Raw genomic sequence first — 19152 nt, forward strand, 5'->3', positions numbered from 1 at the left:
TCATTAGTCATTATACAATTATAAAACCATTTATATGTGACTATTGAGTTACATCAAATTATGATTTTGTTGACATTGATGACAAGTGGCATTAGGGCCATTCGTCACAACTGTCTCCTCCCACCTACAATCTCTCATCAAAAGAGTGTCATGCCTACTATTTTCCTAATAAAACATCCTCCTCCTCCTTTCCAACCCCAGTCAACCTTATCACTGGAGTAAAAATAATTTTTTATATTAAAAAGAAATATCATAAATATTTTTGTATAATGACTATCCTCTAGGCCCCTAAACGTTTCTAATAGTTGCCTCCTACTGATTTCTAATACCCCTCATCCTCATCTGGGCTGCGAGCTACAACTACACCCACCTCCCTTTTCACCTATACAACCACATACCTCCTCCTATTCCTCTCCCTTGATCCCTGATTGGGACAAACTCGCGTGCCTCATCGGGGATTTTTTTTCTCAGAAGGGACCGAGCAAGTGTGTGAGTAGTGTGTGCGCCAGGTAGATGCATTCCGAGATTTCTCGAGTAGTTTCATCTGTACTTAAGCATGCGATCGGTATAAATGTCCAATACGACTCTTACATAATATGCCAGTGCTCCGGACGATGTTAAAGAAAACTCCTCTCTCTTCTTGAGTGGTCGCCACTACACCATAGAGAAGAGATGCTCTGTCGCTTTTCCACACTAAGCTCATTACCTTTGATACCTCAGCTTCCTTCCTTCTTCCCTTCATTAACCCATCCTCTCTCCCTCTCTCTTCCCTATCTCGCTCTCTAGCTTGTGCGCCCCTCCATACCACATCACCTCCTCACACCACAACAACCAATTTCTCCCCCCCCCCTCTCGCAACCGGTCTCACTCCTCTACCTCCAACATGCACCATCACCCTCTTTAATCTTTTATTAAATATTTTGTATTTAAGTTAATTAATTATTTTTATATATTCATAGCATTTCAATTTTGCTCTAATTAGTTATTTTATTTCCAATTTCCGTATTTTCATTTTTTTTGTTTCCTATATTGCATGGTATACATGTGATGTTCACTAAGTATAAATGCGATCTTCTATGATATATTTGGAATGTTCATATAGTATAAATGAGATATTCCACGAATACTTTTAAGTACTCATGTAATACTCACGAGATGTTATTGTGGTATGTTTTAGTTTGTTCAAATAGTATTTATGTGATATTTTCTTATATTTTCTTCTATTATGTGGGTTTTTCCTTTTTATTAGTTTCTCATATGTTCTGCTCAAGCTTTTATTAATTTATTTTCTCTTGAAATAAATAATTAATTTATAGCTACATATTCATTGCCTTTGTTACTTTCTTATTTTCTTTTCTCTTTCTTCTTTACTTTACTCTAACTAATTATTTGATTTCTTTTATTTCCACGTTTTTCTTCCCCCGCCTATATTCTATGGTAGTATTCACGTGATGTTCGTTGTATGCATGTGGTGTTCTATAAAGTATTTTAAGGTGTTCACAAAGTATGAATGCCAGCAAACATTCATGTTCCCTCAAAAAGTCTTTGTAGACCACTTTCCAATGAGAAATCTAATTCGTTAAAGTTTTGTCTAGTAAAATAGAAGAATTATAAATTTCTCAAATCGTAGATAGAAATATCGTGAATAAAGCCAATGCGACCTCATAAAAGGAGTAGTCCCCCAACCCGGAGCAACTTTATAATTATCTTTGAGTATTTATATAGTACTTGTGACATATTAATAAATTATATAGTATATTTTTAGGTTGCTCAGAAAGTATCCATGTGATGTTATTTAAGTTTCTCTCAGTTACGTGATTTTTTAATTTTGTTTTTCTTTATGCTTTATTCTATATTTTATTTTTTCTATTTATTTAATGATCTAATTCTATACTTTATAAATTTTGTTGTTCTTTTTTATTTTCATGGATAATATAATACCACACTTCACCTATAATTTATTCTCTTAGATGTGGAGTACAATTTTTCTAAATTGAGAATGTTTTTCTTGTGAAGGCAGAATATTGTTTTCTAAATCTAAAACATTGCCTCCACTCAATAGAAAATATTCTATCTTTATGCGATAAATATTCATTAGTGAAGTTTTATCTAAATATATTCATGTGGGTTTTATTTTGAAGGGTTTATTAAAAAACATGATGATGTAATCAATTATTAATTTGAATACTCGTAGTTACGGCCTTTTTTAATTTGTAAGAAAATATGACGTCACTGTATGCAAATTCTCATGTGCAAATCAAGGGAATGAAAAAATTGCTGGCACTTTGTTCGGCACACAACAGCTCCCCAAGTTTGAGGGTTATATTGTCTACGGAGATTCAGCGTGTTTGGTTTGCATCTTGAACACATGCAGAATTATGTCTTGTTTGGTCGAGGAGGTGAAATTTTTTTTTGGTATTATAGCATTTTTGTTTTTATTTAGTAATTATTATCTAATTCTGGATTAACTAGGTTAAAATTTTATCTTATAAATTATAGATAAATTATATAGTTAGTTATTTTTTATTTATATTTAATGATCTATATATTTGTCATAAAATTTGATGTGATAAGAAATTTTTAAAAGTTTTTGGGTTTTAGGTGACAGCCTTGGTCTAGGTGTTTGGTTTGCGTTCGTGTCGTCATATCATCCGTCCCGAAATTTTGTTTACTTTCCCCAGATGCGGACAAGGTGATTCCACGAGAAACGAGCTCACGAGTCCATGCTGGACCACTCCAAGTCTCCAAGGTTGACGAGTCCAAATTGTGCTGAGTGTTTGAGAAGATATGGCATTCCGAGGCCTTGTGTAGTCTCTAAAAATTTTCAAAATTTCTATCATATAAAATTTTTAAACGAACACTAAATATAAATAAAAATAATTAATTGTATAGTTTATTTGTAATTTATAAAATAAATTTTTAAAATTTAGTTAGTTTATAATGAGATAATAATTATTAAATACAAACGAAAATATACTGTAGGTAAATTCGAAAATTTTTAGGAAATAAATAAGGCCCAAGATCAACCGTGGAGGATCAGCCGTGACGTGATTGATTTGCCAAGGCTCAAGAAGGAAAACATGTTAACATGTGCATGCATGCAAGGACAGCTTGCGTGAGCAGGTTGATTCCGAGAGCTATACAATGCAGCATAGCATGCCGTGATTGAACGTGCATGCATGTAAGGTACACACAGCTTTGTTTGTTTCCGGAAAGCATACACTCAATCAGTACGCGTGTACACGAGATTTTGTGCATGCATGTAAGGTACACACAGCTTTGTTTGTTTTCGGAAAGCATACAATCAGTACGCGTGTACATGAGATTTTGGCTTGTGTGCGTACTATAGATAGGCGTAGTTGTGACTTGTGACACGGAGCACAAGGTGGTAAGAGCGGCCAGGCCGATCTACAACTTATTTGCTTGGCTGATATCAAAATATTATTGGTTGATTTAGGCCTTATTTAGTTCATCCAAAAACCAAATTTTTTTAAGATTTTTCGTCACATTAAATCTTGCAACACATGCATGTAACATTAAATATAGATGAAAACAAAAAATAATTATACAGTTTGTCTATAAATCGCGAGATGAATCGCCTAATTACTTTATGGTTGGACAATGTTTGTCAAATAAAAATAAAAATGCTACGGTGTCAAAATCCAAAAACTTTTTAGAGCTAAATAAAGTTTTATTATAAGAAAAAATATTGTTAAACAACTGATATGTTCGATAAATAAACTCATTTCACCTCGAACAGCCTATGGTCGCCGCGCTCTCATCCTGAAGTCCTGACGGGTTCCAAACTTCCAATTGCAGAGCGGCTTGCGCCAACGATGGCAAAGCAATCCACAGTGGGCCCGACTGGTACAAAGGAGTCATTTCCCCTTGTTGGGGTTTTTTCTTGCCTCGTTTTAATTATGAGTAGACTTATTTCTCATTTCCTCTTCTAAGAAACAGTATCATTAAATTTTCTACTTTTTTTATTAAGGCTAGTTTCAATAGAAATTTCAAGTAAGTTTTATTTGTATTAAATAGGGTGCTATATAGACATTTTTCATGACATGACAGTATATTTAATAAGAGAGTCTTGACATAGTTACTAACTCTCTATAAGTCTTGAAATTAAATGCTTTTGAAACCATAAAATGAAACTCTCTATTAAGAATAAGTGTTTCATCCAAGATTTGTTTCATTTTGTATGACATGACAGTCTTGAAAACAACACCATGAAACTCACCATTGAGACTGACCTAATTAGACTATCACATTAGTGTTTTTCTTAACTAACAGAATAATTAATAATGATATAAACTATCATTATTTACTCTATTGGGACTGCCGTAATTGACTACTGATTATCTTGTTCAGTTGGCAGTGGTGTTGGTTGCCTTGTGAGCCTTCACCTTCTCTGTCAGCATTTTTGCATATTAAGAATAAAAAATAGCGGTAACATCAAGAATTAGTAAATCACAAAAATGGCATGGATTATACTATATACTAATTTCACTCTCCACATCCATCCATCCTCTTGATTCCTCGGTTCTTATTGTTATGCTTCTTGAATGAACCGCTCCTCTACTGCATTCATGAATGAGTTTGGTGGACAAGTTCAGTCCCCTATAGGCTACTGCTCAATCTGTTCATTTGAGCTTATCTATGAATCTACTAGTAATTTAATAATATTTTTTTTATAATAAATTAGCAAATAATAATTTTAACCAACCGAACAGGCCAAAGTATGGCTGTCAATTTCACAAGCGGCGTGGTAGGCATGCCGACCTTTTTTATATTTGATTGAGCTATCAACGATGGAGTGCGTGGCGGCAGGATATCGATGATGGCATGATATCAATCGATCCATCAGTAGTTTATTATTATTATGATCAATAAAATTTGTTTTTTTACAACATCAATAAATTTTGGTTTACATGTAACGATGGCATGACGTGAATAAAAATTTCCTGCTCAATTACTTGTGCCTCTATGACTCTCGAGAAGACTGCCGGTGGACTAAAATAAGACAAAAGCTAACAGCTGAATCGCAGGTCCTGTCATTTGGAGACGTTGCAGCTAGAGATGTAACCGGCCGGGTTAGCCCATAAACTTATATATAAGTTTGATTTGTTGACCTATAAAATTAACAAGATAGTCCGCTTGCATCCCTATTTGCAGCTATGCAGAGTTGGTTTCGGTCCATTTGACAGCAAATAGTTGTTGAAATGTAAGTAATGATAAATGTTTGTACGTTGAAATCTTTTGTTTTAAATATATTCGTTTAAAAAACTATTTCGGACAAGCAACATGGTCATTTATGAGGGATATATAGGAGTTTTTTTTTAGGAAAGGCATAATTAAACAACATCTAATGATTACCTTATCTCGAACTAAAAAATTTGCTTCTCATATATTTTAGGTGTTTATTTCTATTGTTATTCGGGTCATATGTAGTTTTTTTATTATTTGGTTGTAATTCTTTTTTGAGTTTATTAGTTGTGCTTTTAGTTGTTCTATTTGATTATTCTCTAAAATTATTCGCTGAAATTCAGGTGCCTAAAATATAGAACTCTAAAAATATAACCTTTCTACTAAGCTGCACCAACCGATAATATCAGCGTCTTTGTTTCTTTACCAGTAAGTTGCCAATGCAAGTGACACAATACTCACCGCCGGTTTTCAAAACACGTGCACCAATCGTATGTATCTGTTTTATATAGGAGTATTATATAAGCGCCAGCAATCCAGAAGATCGCATCACTCATTCACTACTCCACAGAAAATTCCTGAACGTATATAGCACAGCATTACTCCCTCCTTTTCCGGCCGACGAGCGAGAGCTGAGAGATGGCAGCCGGCGACAACACCAAGCCGCACGCGGTGTGCGTCCCGTTCCCGGCGCAGGGCCACGTGACGCCGATGATGAAGCTGGCCAAGGTCCTCTACTGCAAGGGCTTCCACATCACCTTCGTCAACACCGAGTACAACCACCGCCGCCTGATCCGGTCCCGGGGCCCCCAGGCCGTCGCGGGCCTCCCGGGCTTCCGCTTCGCCACCATCCCTGACGGCCTGCCGCACTCGGACGCCGACGCCACGCAGGACCCCGCCGCGATCTGCGACTCCACCATGAAGACCTGCCTCCCGCACCTCAAGCGCCTGCTCGACCGCCTCAACCACGACGCCGCCGGCGATGGCGAGCAGGTGCCGCCGCCGCCGCCGCCGGTGACGTGCGTCGTGGCCGACAACGTCACCAGCTTCTGCCTGGACGCTGCCAAGGACATCGGCGTGCCTTGCCTGCTCTTCTGGACGGCCAGCGCCTGCGGCTACCTGGGCTACCGCCACTTCCAGTTCCTCATGGACGAAGGCCTTGCGCCTCTCAAAGGTTCGTACTGTGCCCACTGCCCCAGCTAGTCGATCGAACACACATCGGCGTCATGTCTGTGATCGGTTAGAGCATGCATGCTGCACCTGCAGACGAGGCGCAGCTGACGAACGGGTACCTGGACACGCCGGTGGGGTGGGCGCGCGGGATGAGCAAGCACATGCGGCTCAGGGACTTCCCGAGCTTCATCTACACGATGCAGCGCGGCGACATCCTGCTGGACTTCATGATGCACGAGGTGTCGCGGACGAACGCCGCCGCCGCCGTCATCCTCAACACCTTCGACGAGCTCGAGCCAGAGGCGCTGGACGCCATGCGCGCCATCCTGCCGCCGCCCGTCTACACCATCGGCCCGCTCAGTCTCCTCCTCGAGCGGCTGGTGGCCACCGCCGCCGCCGCCGTCCCTGAACCTGGCGACGACGTCGTCGTCGTCGACGCCGCCGCGCTCGGCACGGTCCGCGCCAGCCTCTGGAAGGAAGACCACACCTGCCTGCGGTGGCTGGACGGCAGGGCGGCCCGCCGGTCCGTGGTGTACGTGAACTACGGGTGCGTCACCACCATGTCGAACCAGGACCTGGTGGAGTTCGCGTGGGGGCTGGCGAGCAGCGGCTACGACTTCCTGTGGATCATCCGGCCGGACCTGGTGAAGGGCGAGACGGCGGTGCTGCCGCCGGAGTTCGTGGAGTCCACCAAGGGCAGGTGCCTCCTGGCGAGCTGGTGCGAGCAGGAGGCGGTGCTGCGGCACGAGGCGGTGGGGGTGTTCCTGACGCACAGCGGGTGGAACTCCATGACGGAGAGCCTCAGCGCGGGCGTGCCCATGCTGTGCTGGCCCTTCTTCGCGGAGCAGCAGACCAACCGTCGGTACGCGTGCACCGAGTGGGGCGTGGGGATGGAGGTCGACGGCGACGTGCGGCGGGAGGCTCTGGCGGCAACGATACGGGAGGCAATGGCCGGCGACAAGGGGAAGGAGATGAAGCGGAGGGCGGACGAGTGGAAGGAGGCCGCCATTCGGGCCACGCAGCCTGGCGGCACGGCGTTGACCAACCTGGACGACCTAATCAAGAATCACGTCCTGCTACCTAAGTGCTGACGGCTCTTTCCTGAAAAATAATTTTAGTTTCTATACTTAGCCAAACTATCTAAAGTTTGACTAAATTAATAAGAGTAATATGGAAAAGTAAAAAATTAATTATACTTATTTGGTTTCAATAACTATGATATTTTTAGATAAACTTTGCCAAAACACAAATGCTAGTTTCATGTAAAGTCGCTCTAAGCCCTATTGAATAAGCTGATAAGTGTTGGTGTACTTATATATAACAAAGGGCACAAGAAAGTAAAGGGCTGCTTGATTCATGCAGTGGCTTTGCCTCGTCTTGTGGAGGCTCTGGCGGCAACGATAACTGTTTTGTGTTCTATCCTTGGATTAAAGGACACTACAAATCAAATCTTTCAAGCATTCAACAGTTTTTTTAATAATAAATTAGCTAATAATATTTTTTGCCAAAAAAGTTGGGAGGTACTGGTCAAAAAGTGTGTGCCATCGGTCTTCACCTGCTCAATTTATGCAGTAAACTACCGTAAGTCAAGAAAAGCTAGTATATATAGGGAGTGTTTGGTTCACGTTTTCAACTTGGCCTGGCTAGCCAACTAAGCCAGGGTACCCAAGCCTGGCTCTCCCAATGCAAGAGGCAGTTGTTTGGTTCACTTGTCTTAGCTAAGCCTGGATTGCTTTGATCATGTTTGGTTGTCTGCTCAGCTTAAATACAGTTACCTCTTCCTTGTTCTGGTAGCTTTACCTCTTTGAGACATTACATCGAACAGTTGGTGAGCGGCCGCTAGAATCTCCACCGCGCTGTGGCATACGAACTCCCTGGCCATGGCTATCGATGCTGTGCCACTGCCACTGCCCGTGACATGGACGAGGAGGACAGATTCACCTTCGTCGCCGTCGATGTCGATGGTGCCTTCCCAGATGCCCGGTGGAGGACGCCTTCCCAGATGCCCGGAAGAGGAGGACGCCGATGGCCACCGTGCGGGTGCCGCTCGGGCGGCTCCTCCTGGAAGAGCCGTGGTGCGACAACGCCGACGCCGAGTGGATCCAGGGTTGAGAAGAGGAGGCGCGCGTCGGCGAGATCCGGGTTGAGCAATGAGGTCTCACGCGCGGCCGAAGCTCCTCCACCCGAAGCTCCTCCGCCGTGGACGAAGGGGAGAAGAGGAGGCGCGCGTCGGCCGAAGCTCCTCCACCCGAAGCTCGCCGCCCGGCTCCGCTTCATGGACTACCTCGACGAGGAGCAGCAGCGGGCCATCACCATGAAGCCGCGGACGGGAGGTGGCGGCGGCGCGGGAGGTGAGACGGTGCGAGAGGACGCGGCGGGAGGAGGCGCGGACGGGAGGTGGCGGCGGTGCGGGAGGACGCGGCGGGAGGAGGCGGCGGTGCGGGAGGTGAGACGACACGAAAGGTGAGACGAGCGGCCGGGGCGCTAGGCCAAGCCTGGCTACGCTAGAACGACCAATTTGGGCGTTTCCACGGAGCCACCAAAATCGTACGGACTGGGCTTCCACAAGCCTGGCTAGCAGGCCTTACAGGGAACCAAACAGACCCAAATTGCATTATGTAAGCCTGGCTAAGGGCTAAGCCAGGCAACCAAACACTCCCATACTGAACAAACAAGAAACAATTCGATCGCTTCAACATCACGACCGGCGGACCGGCCAGAAAGCCCCAAGCAGACATGAGCGCTGCTGCTACTCTCCCGACCGGCCATGGCCAGAAGCCGCACGCGGTGTGCGTGCCGTTCCCGGCGCAGGGCCACATCACGCCGATGCTGAAGCTGGCCAAGATCCTCCACGCCAGGGGCTTCCGCGTCACCTTCGTCAACACCGAGTACAACCACCGCCGCCTCATCCGCTCCCGCGGCGCCGCCGCCGTCGCGGGCCTCGCGGGGTTCCGCTTCGCCACCATCCCGGACGGCCTGCCGGAGTCCGACGCCGACGCCACGCAGGACCCGGCGACCATCAGCCACGCCACCAAGCACAACTGCCCGCCTCACCTGCGGAGCCTCCTCGCCGGCCTTGACGGCGTCACGTGCGTCGTGGCGGACAACCTGATGAGCTTCAGCGTGGACGCCGCCAGGGAGGCCGGCGTGCCGTGCGCGCTCTTCTGGACCGCCAGCGCCTCCGGCTACATGGGCTACCGCAACTTCCGCCTCCTCATCGACAGGGGCATCATCCCCTTCAAAGGTATGCTCTGCTGCCTGCCTCTGCTCCTCTGCATCCCTATCCAATCCGTCGAAAAGCCATGCGATTTTTTTTCCCCCTTTTGGTGGCGCAGACGAAGAGCAGCTGACGAACGGGTTCATGGAAACGCCGGTGGACTGGGCGCCCGGCATGAGCAAGCACATGCGGCTCAAGGACTTCCCGACCTTCCTCCGCACCACGGACCCCAACGACGCGCTGATGACCTTCCAGCTCCAGGAGGTGGAGCGCTCGGAGTACGCGTCCGCCGTCGTCATCAACACCTTCGACGAGCTGGAGCAGCCGGCGCTCGACGCCATGCGCGCCATCATCCCGGCCCTATACACCATCGGCCCGCTCGATTCCGTCGCGGAGCAGGTCGCCGTCCGCAGGGGGCCCCTGGACGCGGTGAGCTGCAGCCTGTGGCGGGAGGACCAGTGGTGCCTGGCGTGGCTGGACGGCAGGAGGCCCCGGCCGCGGTCGGTGGTGTACGTGAACTTCGGGAGCGTGACGGTCATGAGCGGGCAGGAGCTGGCGGAGTTCGCGTGGGGGCTGGCGAGCAGCGGCCACGACTTCCTGTGGGTCGTCAGGCCGGACGTCGTGAAGGGCGACACGGCCTCGGCGGCGGCGCTGACGCCGGGGTTCCTGGAGGCGACCAAGGGCAGGGGGATCCTGGCGAGCTGGTGCGACCAGGAGGCCGTGCTGCGGCACGAGGCGGTGGGCCTGTTCCTGACGCACAGCGGGTGGAACTCGACGCTGGAGAGCCTCGGCGCCGGGGTGCCGATGCTGTGCTGGCCATTCTTCGCCGAGCAGCAGACCAACTGCCGGTACAAGTGCGCCGAGTGGGGCGTGGCGATGGAGGTCGGCGACGACGTGCGGCGGGAGGCCGTGGAGGCGAGGATACGGGAGGCGATGGGTGGGGACAAGGGGAAGGAGATGGCGCGCAGGGCGGCGGAGTGGAAACAGGCCGCCGCGGGGTCGGCGGCGAGGTCGCTCGCGAACCTCGACAGCCTGATCAACGATGTGCTGCTCTCCGGCACGATTTGACGGCTCACTCAGATCAAAGTTTGCCGGGTTTAATCCATTTTTTTTATTTTAACACTGTGCATTTAGGTTTGTATTTGGTAATTATTATAACCATGAACTAATTAGATTTAAACGATTCATCTCGTAATTCGTCTCATAAATAAAAATAATTAGTTATTTTTTATTTATATTTAATGTTTTATATGCTATAAGAATCGATGTAATAGATATTTTTTTTTAATTTGAGAGTGAACTAAATAAGGCCGACGATGCTGAGCGATGGATGATGAGATCATCTACCGACTATCGAGAGTCTGAAATGGTTGTGTTTTTTCTAGCCCCTTTGTGACTTTTCTGACCGTGTGATGTATGCGTTGGGAAAGACAGCGTTCCCCTTTCGTTGCCTTGCACGGTAATTAGACCATTTCAAAAAGCTGAGTTTAATTTGTTTTTATTAAAAAGTCTCCAACATTTTTAAAAACATGAATCGGTCGGACGCCATTACACTCTAGTCGTGCCACGGACGAGCAATAGCTCAGCTGGTAGTGTCACGGTAGTGGGAAGCTCAAGATTGAGAATCTGGTGCGTCTATATCACAGACTCGTTCTGTAAAATGAGGCACTGGAAACAGAGACGGTTATCAGTGATTTCATCAAGACGAGTCAACGGGTTTGACCAAGACAAGTCACTGCCAAGCCCCCAAACATATCGTTCCTTTTTTTTACCGTAAACTTGCCAGGCTCAAACACATGTACTAGCTCTTCTATCGTAAGGCCAGTATTAGTGGAAGTTTCATTCACATTAAATAGTTATATAGACATTCTTGATGATATGATAGTGTATTAAAGAAGAGAGAGAAGAAATGAGTTTTATTTCGATGAAACTCTCTTGGCACGATAATCAACTCTTTGTGAGTCTTGAATTAAATGTCTCTCAAATAATGGAATGAAACTCTCCATTGAGAGTGGGTGTTTCATCCAGTTTTATTTTATTTCATATGATATGACAGTCTTAAAAATAACACTATAGAGCTCTCAACTGAGGCTGGCCTAACTAGTACACTTCTATTGCCACGTCTCGCACCCGTCTCTCTAGCCGCGGTTGCCCTCCTTGAGCAAGCTGTGGACACAGCCCGAGGCTACCACAAAGTAGGAAGTGGTCCTTGGTGGCCCTATATAGTGGCTGAACCACCAAGGACCACGTCCTACTTTGCGGCAGCCTCAGGTTCTCTTTACTAGAGAATGTTTATTATTGCCAGTTCCAGGAAGTGGTCCTTGGTGGCCTTATACATTGGCTATATGGAGCTGCCAAGGATCACTTCCTACTAGAGAATCTCGGGTTCGTGGTTGTCTCCGTTACGTTGTCTTATTAGAGAATGGTCATTACTGCTAGTTCCAGGTCCCCTTGTTACCACCGGTTTTGGCCCTCGTTGGTGAAAGTTGTTGGATACAAATGGTCATCATTGGCGGTTGGTATATCACCACCGGTTCATGTTACCTGCCGTCGGTGATTAGAATTTCCAAAAATTTCAAAATTAGGTCAAAAAATAGCAAAAAAAAATGATTTCCAAGTACCCCATACCATAAAGTCACACGTTGCATGCCACACAAGTCCCACAATTTTGTGTACGGATTTTCACTTGTGCACGGTGTTGAGATTCGAACTTGTGACTTGTGTGTTGCGTGTTGTGTCCACGCGTGTAGGTCCCAACGTTATTAAAAACAAAAGACTATAAAAATAGAATTCTTTTAATAAGTCTACTGGATCTCTTTGAACTATCAATGTAGTTTGATTTATATCTGCTACAGCTGATATGGGTGCCACATCAGCCAAAGCTACTTTTAAAACCACACAAGCAAATTTGAACAATTTTCAAGAAGTAGAAAAGATGAGTAAATCAGTTATAGGACTTCAACAATAATTAGATGATATCAAGCACACCTTTTCCTTTTAGCTTAGAACAACCCTAATTTGACTTTGAAAATCATGGCCTAGGGTGGCCCATTTGGTCGTTTGAGTTTGTTTTGTCTATAGAGCGACCAATTCATCTACATTTTTGTTTATATTACATTTGTTGTAGTGGATTCAATACGTGCCACGTGATGTTAGCATCAGTGAAATCTTGCATCCTACATAAAGATTTATCCGTGCAAAATCTTAAACAGTTCCTTTGTTTTAGTATGCTAAAATATTTTGGACCATTATTCATATAGGTGACGTGGTTATCTCTGTCTAGATCCATATCTCATTTGATAGGAAATTGACTAAGAGGCAAAGGATGGAGGAGAGGGCCTATTTTTCTAGGGATCTTAGACCTTATTTGCACAATTTGATGTTTGCATAACAAATTAACAATCAAGTTTCTAAGGAAAAAACAATATTCTTCACGTTTGTAGAATATCTTCAGGAACATATTAGCTGTGTTTTAAAGCACTACTACAACGTAAGGGCATTAAAGGGCTGTTTGGTATAACTCACAAGTTGTTGTGAGCTGTTATTTTTTTTACCAAACACTTATTTCTAAAACAGTTTCATGGCCGAAGCTGTTTTTCTTCTTCTCTCGTAAAGACATGTGGGATGAAGTTGAAAAAAGTAGCTTATTGCAGCTCTCTCTCCCTCATTTCTCTCTCTCATCTATGCAAGAAGTAGTTGGTGAAGCTATTTTACCAAATATTTTTTTCAAAACAGCTCAGCTTTATTTAAAAAGTTACTTATGAAGCTATTTTCTAAAAAATATTTTTACTAGTGAAGTTGAGATGTGCCAAACAAGGCCTAAGAAGATCGGTCCAAAAGGCATCCGAAGTTTTAGAGGTTGAAGATTTGGATATCTTGGTGAAGTATGAATGAAAAAGTAATAATAGATTTTACTCATAATTTTCTATTTAATATGTGCTCTCTCTCTCTCTCTCTTTATTTGATAAACATCAGTTAAGCAGAACGTTGTAAGTTTTTTTTGAATACCTAGGTTGTAAGAATTAGCCGTACGTGGTGGCTAAGGCTGAGATTTTTCCTTTTCTAAAGAAAAGACAATTCCTGCATAGTTGCATATGAACAATTCGTCTGATCGCCTGCACTTAGTGCTGCATACAATTCCATACAGCAAGTAACAATGCATCTAAGCCTGGGCGTTTGGGTTATTCTATTTTTTTCGGATCGAGTAATTCGGGTAGTGAAAACTCCTACCGATTTTAGTCCCGAAAAAATATTATCGCAATTTCGGGTACTCGATAATTCGAGTTCGAGTTCAGATATTCCTGATATACCCAAATTTACAGAAAAGAACAAACTACACAAAGTTTCAATAGCAATTTATATATAATTTCAGCAACAATTTGTATTGAATTTCAATAGTCTTTTGTAGATAATAATAATTACAGTCACTTTTCAAACAGAGAGAATTATATATTCTAATAAATTGGTAAGTTTAAATGTTCAACTAACAACACATGATAAATATAAAGACAAAGATAAATATTTTGGTAGTTCGGGTAGTTTGGGTACTGGAGATATTACCCAAATTATCCAAACTAATTTCGGATAATCAAAATCACTATCCAAATTTGTGATTGGGTACCTCGGGTTCGGGTAATTCGGGTCCGGATTTAAATAATTCAGGTATGGATAATAGGTATTTTGCCCAGGCTTAAATGCATCTACGAGGAGAGCACAGTTGCAGCTACAGCTTAAGTACTTTTGCCGATCAGGCCAAATGTTAACATGCTTAGCTGACCAGGATGATGTTTTCTCTAAAAATTGTGTTAAAAGAAAACAAATCTTGTTTTTCAATGAGTGAAACAATTTGAACTTTGACTAAAATATACAAAAAAATACTAATATTCATGATATGAAACAAATACCCTTAGGTTAATTCTGAAACATATTTCCATAGTAAACCTTATTTGAGATAAAAAAAAATGTTAATACTATTCATTATAGATTCGGTCAAACTCAAACCAGTTTGACACACACAACTCACATAGTTGTGTTCTTTTATGGACGGGCGGAGAACATATATCAAAGAACTACTTATACAATAATATGTACATCAAACGAGGAACTCTGCCACGTCATCCAGCGACTTCAACGTCTTCTCGTAGAAGAGGTAGGACTCGTAGACCTTGGGAGTCCGCACGAAGCGATCGAACTGCACAACACACACGCAAAATGCAGGATGCGAAAATTATTTGAGAAAATTTAGAAACCGCAATTAGCCATTTAGTTTTCACCATTCAAACCTCAGTGGCACAGTCTGTCCACAATCACAGCACATAGACGTACCTCCGTCATGTTGTCGACGAGCTCGTTAGCGACACGGACGTAGTCAGCGCGTCGGCCGGCGGGGACGCCGGCCATGGCGGTGGTGAGGTCGAGGCCGAGGTACTTGGACTTGAGGCGCACGTAGAAGAGCACGTACTTCCACGACATGGTCTCCAGCATGGGCCGCAGCGTGCGCATCCCCTCGGCGGTCTGCCGGATGCGCGCGGCCGCCTCCTCCGCGGTGAGCTCCGGCTCGAAGTACCGCTCCCGCACGTACGACCTGGTGCCCCACCGCGGCACGGTCCCGCCGGGCGTCGGCGCGGGCACCGCGGCCGCCTCCGCGGCCATCGCGGGCGGGGGCGGCGCGGGCCGGCGCGCCGACAGCGCGGCCGTGGCCGCCAGCGCCGTCGACGCCGCCACCGCCAGCCGACGCGTCGTGGACTGCGGCGGCGCCGGCGCCGGCGCCTGATGCCTGTCCGTGCCGCCTCCGGTCGCGTCGAGCGGCGGTGGCCTCCGGCGGCGTTGTGAGGGGGAGGATGAGCATAGGATAAGGTGCCTGGCGAGCGTGGCCATGGCGAACGAACGAAGGCGCGAAGCTTAGCTGGGTGGAGTGTGGTGCGGGTGACAGTGTGAGTGGAGCACTGGGGCTGCCGGCCGGTAGGAGATGGTTTTGCTGGGGTTGGATGGAGGGAAGCCCGGCGCGTTGCAGATATTATCCGCATTGGAGCCCTTTCGGCCGTGAATGCGCGCGCTTTTTCGTCTTTTGGTTCTGAGGTTCAGAAATGGATAAGCTGATCTATTATATGTGCTATTTGGCTGATGTAGGAGTATTTTGTAGCGTGATTCGATTACATGGAGAACAGGTGACGTTAAACCATGTTTGTTTGATTGATTAATAAATCCAGCCGTAATATAATCAGATCACGCTGGGAAGTGTGATACCGGCCGGCCTATTCAAACTTTACCACTTAATCAGCTTGTTACCGCTCGCACTTGACTCGAGTGTGAATCTTTACCACTTACCAGCCGTGCAGGTCGTTGTCGTCTTCGTTGTTCTCTCAGCGTTCAGGTCTGCAGTTTCAGGGTCTTGAGCAGAGGCTCGATCCACCATGCTCTGGCAACTGAAAAATCAATCGTATTGATATTGATGATGAGTAATTAATTTTGTTAAACTCTAGCTGCTGCACATCTGAGCGTCGCATGGTTGCTGGCTTCCTGCGATGGTTGCGACCGAAACCGGAGGTAGCGACTTGTGAGGTTACTCTCTCCGATGGTTCCGGAGCAGATAACATTGATGGTTGAGACAGAAAATGAAAGCTTATCTGTTTGCTTCTTAAGCTTGTCCATCGGCTCCATTATTGTCCAGAAAATTCTGCTTGGGCTACTTGGGTCAGACAAAGGGTGGGTCAATTTGGCAAGGCTTTCACTGGGAACTGTTGAGATCAATCTTTTTACCACTTTATCAGGCCCTCCCTAGTCCCTCACTACTGTATCCATTGGTAATTAGTGGTACCTCAAAGTCATTCGGGAAACTAGATTCCTCCGATGATTTATATTGTCCGCGATGAAAACAATTTCTTGCATCAAAGTTTTGATTCTAAACTGGTTGTCACGTTTTGCTCAATAGATACTGAAGACCACTTCGAAATCCTATAAGTTGAGACGATTCGAGGAGTGTTTTCACATAGCTTATTTGCGGTTAATTTCTGAACTGAGAGGATCCGGACACCTGCAACACAAGCTGAGGAGGATGTTTTGGATCTGTGTCCAGAATCATTAGAAAAAAGAAACCATCGCTGACGAAAACTCGACGGCCAACGAAGCTGAACTCAAATGGAATTAATTTAATTATTATTATTAGGCCATGGCTTTTTTTAGGGATATTAGGCCACAGGTTTTTCTTTGAGAAACTGCCCTCTCATCTTTGTTCAAAACCAATTATATTAGAACATCTCCAAGAGATGATCTAAAACGTTTTGTAAAACTAAATTTAGCTATTATTAGAAAAAAAAGTCTCCAAGAGCTATTCTATCCTGTCATCCAAAATAACTAGTCTGTTATTCTGTGTTTATCGCTAGGTAAAGATAGCAAGCCGTAGAGGCTCGCCATTTGCCCATCCACGACTATTCCTGCATGCTGCTCGCGCCTCTGGCATGCAATCAGATGGCAGCGAGCCAGTGTGAACATAACACATGTGAGTTTTAAAAATAGATGACCGGGTTTTATAAAGACTGTTGCATTACTCTGTTTTTTAGGATATTTTAAATTGGACAATGGCTAAATCGATGATTTTTAGAATCTAGTTTTACATGATCTCTTGGAGTTGGGCCATGTAAGCTGGGCGTGGGCCGAAGGTACTGCCGTGGCCAATATTGTCCGAGTGAACCGACAGGCGAGAGCTAAGGGAAGGCTACGAATCGGCAGAATGTGAATAAACATGCTCCGAGTGTAGAAATTACCCTCGCTAAGGTATTTTCTAGATCCAATTTTTTTTTTAGATTTTGATATCATAACACTTTCGTTTTTATTGATAAACATTGTTCAATCATGAAGTAACTAGGTTTAAAAGATTCGTCTCGCGATTTACAGACTGTATACACTACAAAAAATTAGGCTTTACATGGCGGTTTAATGGTGACGTTCTAAAAAAGCATCATAGAATTATATTATCTATGACGATTCATTTCCGAGGTGATACAGCTATGACGACTGATATAGCTATCGTCACGGCTAGATGTCACAGATCATTTTCTCCTGTGCTACTTTAAAGACTGAACTCAAATAGGGTTCTAAAAAAGTTTTTTTTCTTTATATAATTAATTTATGCATAGAAATTATTCATAAAATGTGGAAAGGTTTAAAAATATTTTGAACGTGGTGTTTCCCAACAAGTAAAAAAAAGAAATAGATGCACGCATGTTCTTTTGGTTGTTTCATAGAAAAGTTATAAATAAATAAAAAAGAAAATAAGAAATAATTAAATACAAAATCAACCCAGCACCCATCTTTATTAAAAAAAGAAAAAATATAGAGAAAGAAAAAACAAAATAGAAACGCCCACATCCATCACTCGTTCGCTCGGACGCTCGGCATATCTCCCTGAAAGCCCAACGCATCTCTCTCTCTTAGCCTTCTTCTACCAAATACCAATCGTGCTCCGTAAGCGCCAGCGGCGGCTCCTTCCGCAACCTCCTCCCCTGCGCAGGCCTGTGCTCCTCCCCGCAGCTCCCTGTGGTAGGTCCGTGTGCTCCGGAATGGGGTGCCCCCGGCTGCGAGATCGAAGCGCAGGCGCTAGATCCGGGTGTGGCCAGCTCGAATCGAGCGTGGGCGCCGGTGGTGGCGAGATCCCAGCCCGGGTGGCGGCGACAACAAGATCCCGACACATGGGCGATGACGATGGCAGGATCTAGGTGTGTGCCACATATCCCAACCATCTCAAGTCCCCTGGGTCATGGTGCTCCGTGTGCTCATGGGTAACCCTAACGATGCCTATGATGGCCCTAACCCTAGTTGCATGTTTTGTTGAAGTAGAGTAGATGATGGCCCTAACCCTAGTTGCATGTTTTGTTGAAGTAGAGTAGGATGGGGATTTACGGGATCTGAGTAGAGTAGGATGGGGATTTATGGCTGTCTTGCTCTAGATCAAGGAGATTAAAATTGATTCCACAGGGCAAGATGAGGTCGAGCAGGACGGAATTTATTATGAGATTAAGACCTACAAATCGCAAGCGTCATATTTACTCCCTACTCTCGGCAACATTGTTTTGTTGCCGCTAGTAACTTGGTGCTCAGGATTTTTTTAATTTTGATTTCCAGTTTTGTGATTTGCTCCTTCCTTGTACGCAGGATGCTGGCATCAAATTTGACAACAATTTTGGTGAAGATGTTAAATATCTTGTGAGCCTCTTCTCCCTGTAGACTTATTTAACACTTCTATGGATCTAGGTAGCAATATGTGGTATTGATCTGATTTGGGGCGTAAGTCATACTGCCAGGCTCGTCACTTTCTTCCTGTGTCTTCTCAAGCTGCTAGTATACTGCTGGCATGTATCTGTTCGGTTATCATTGACAAACAATGAAACAAGGTGGTAGTATTATCTGTAGGGCTGAGCTGATAGAAAGAAAATATTAGTTTTGCTCTTGGACAGTAGAACATCGGTTCTTATGAACTTAAGTCTGTTCCTTTGCCAACCGAGGCTTGGGATCAGTGGCAAAAGTAGCGATGTTACTTCAGGTTGATGAAATGTATATAT

The 19152-nt window shown here is 44.8% G+C and overlaps 3 protein-coding genes across 3 annotated transcripts; 2 read left to right on the plus strand and 1 right to left on the minus strand.

The window, feature by feature from the left end:
• Window positions 5754-7776, plus strand: LOC8055400 (7-deoxyloganetin glucosyltransferase). Its single transcript, XM_002452290.2, has 2 exons — window positions 5754-6379; window positions 6472-7776. Exons 1-2 carry the CDS (start codon window positions 5845-5847, stop codon window positions 7467-7469), a joined length of 1533 nt encoding a protein of 510 aa, XP_002452335.1. The 5' UTR covers window positions 5754-5844; the 3' UTR covers window positions 7470-7776.
• LOC8070550 (7-deoxyloganetin glucosyltransferase) lies at window positions 8981-10803 on the plus strand. The gene is made up of 2 exons (XM_021458275.1): window positions 8981-9622; window positions 9714-10803. The coding sequence occupies exons 1-2, from the start codon at window positions 9115-9117 to the stop codon at window positions 10661-10663; spliced, it is 1458 nt and encodes a 485-aa protein (XP_021313950.1). The 5' UTR covers window positions 8981-9114; the 3' UTR covers window positions 10664-10803.
• On the minus strand, window positions 14502-15595 carry LOC8070551 (photosynthetic NDH subunit of lumenal location 2, chloroplastic). The gene is made up of 2 exons (XM_002454016.2): window positions 14921-15595; window positions 14502-14786 (listed from the first exon to the last, which is right to left on the minus strand). Exons 1-2 carry the CDS (start codon window positions 15470-15472, stop codon window positions 14688-14690), a joined length of 651 nt encoding a protein of 216 aa, XP_002454061.1. The 5' UTR covers window positions 15473-15595; the 3' UTR covers window positions 14502-14687.

The sequence above is a fragment of the Sorghum bicolor genome, chromosome 4 (assembly GCF_000003195.3).
Source record: "Sorghum bicolor cultivar BTx623 chromosome 4, Sorghum_bicolor_NCBIv3, whole genome shotgun sequence".
Taxonomy (NCBI): domain Eukaryota; kingdom Viridiplantae; phylum Streptophyta; class Magnoliopsida; order Poales; family Poaceae; genus Sorghum; species Sorghum bicolor.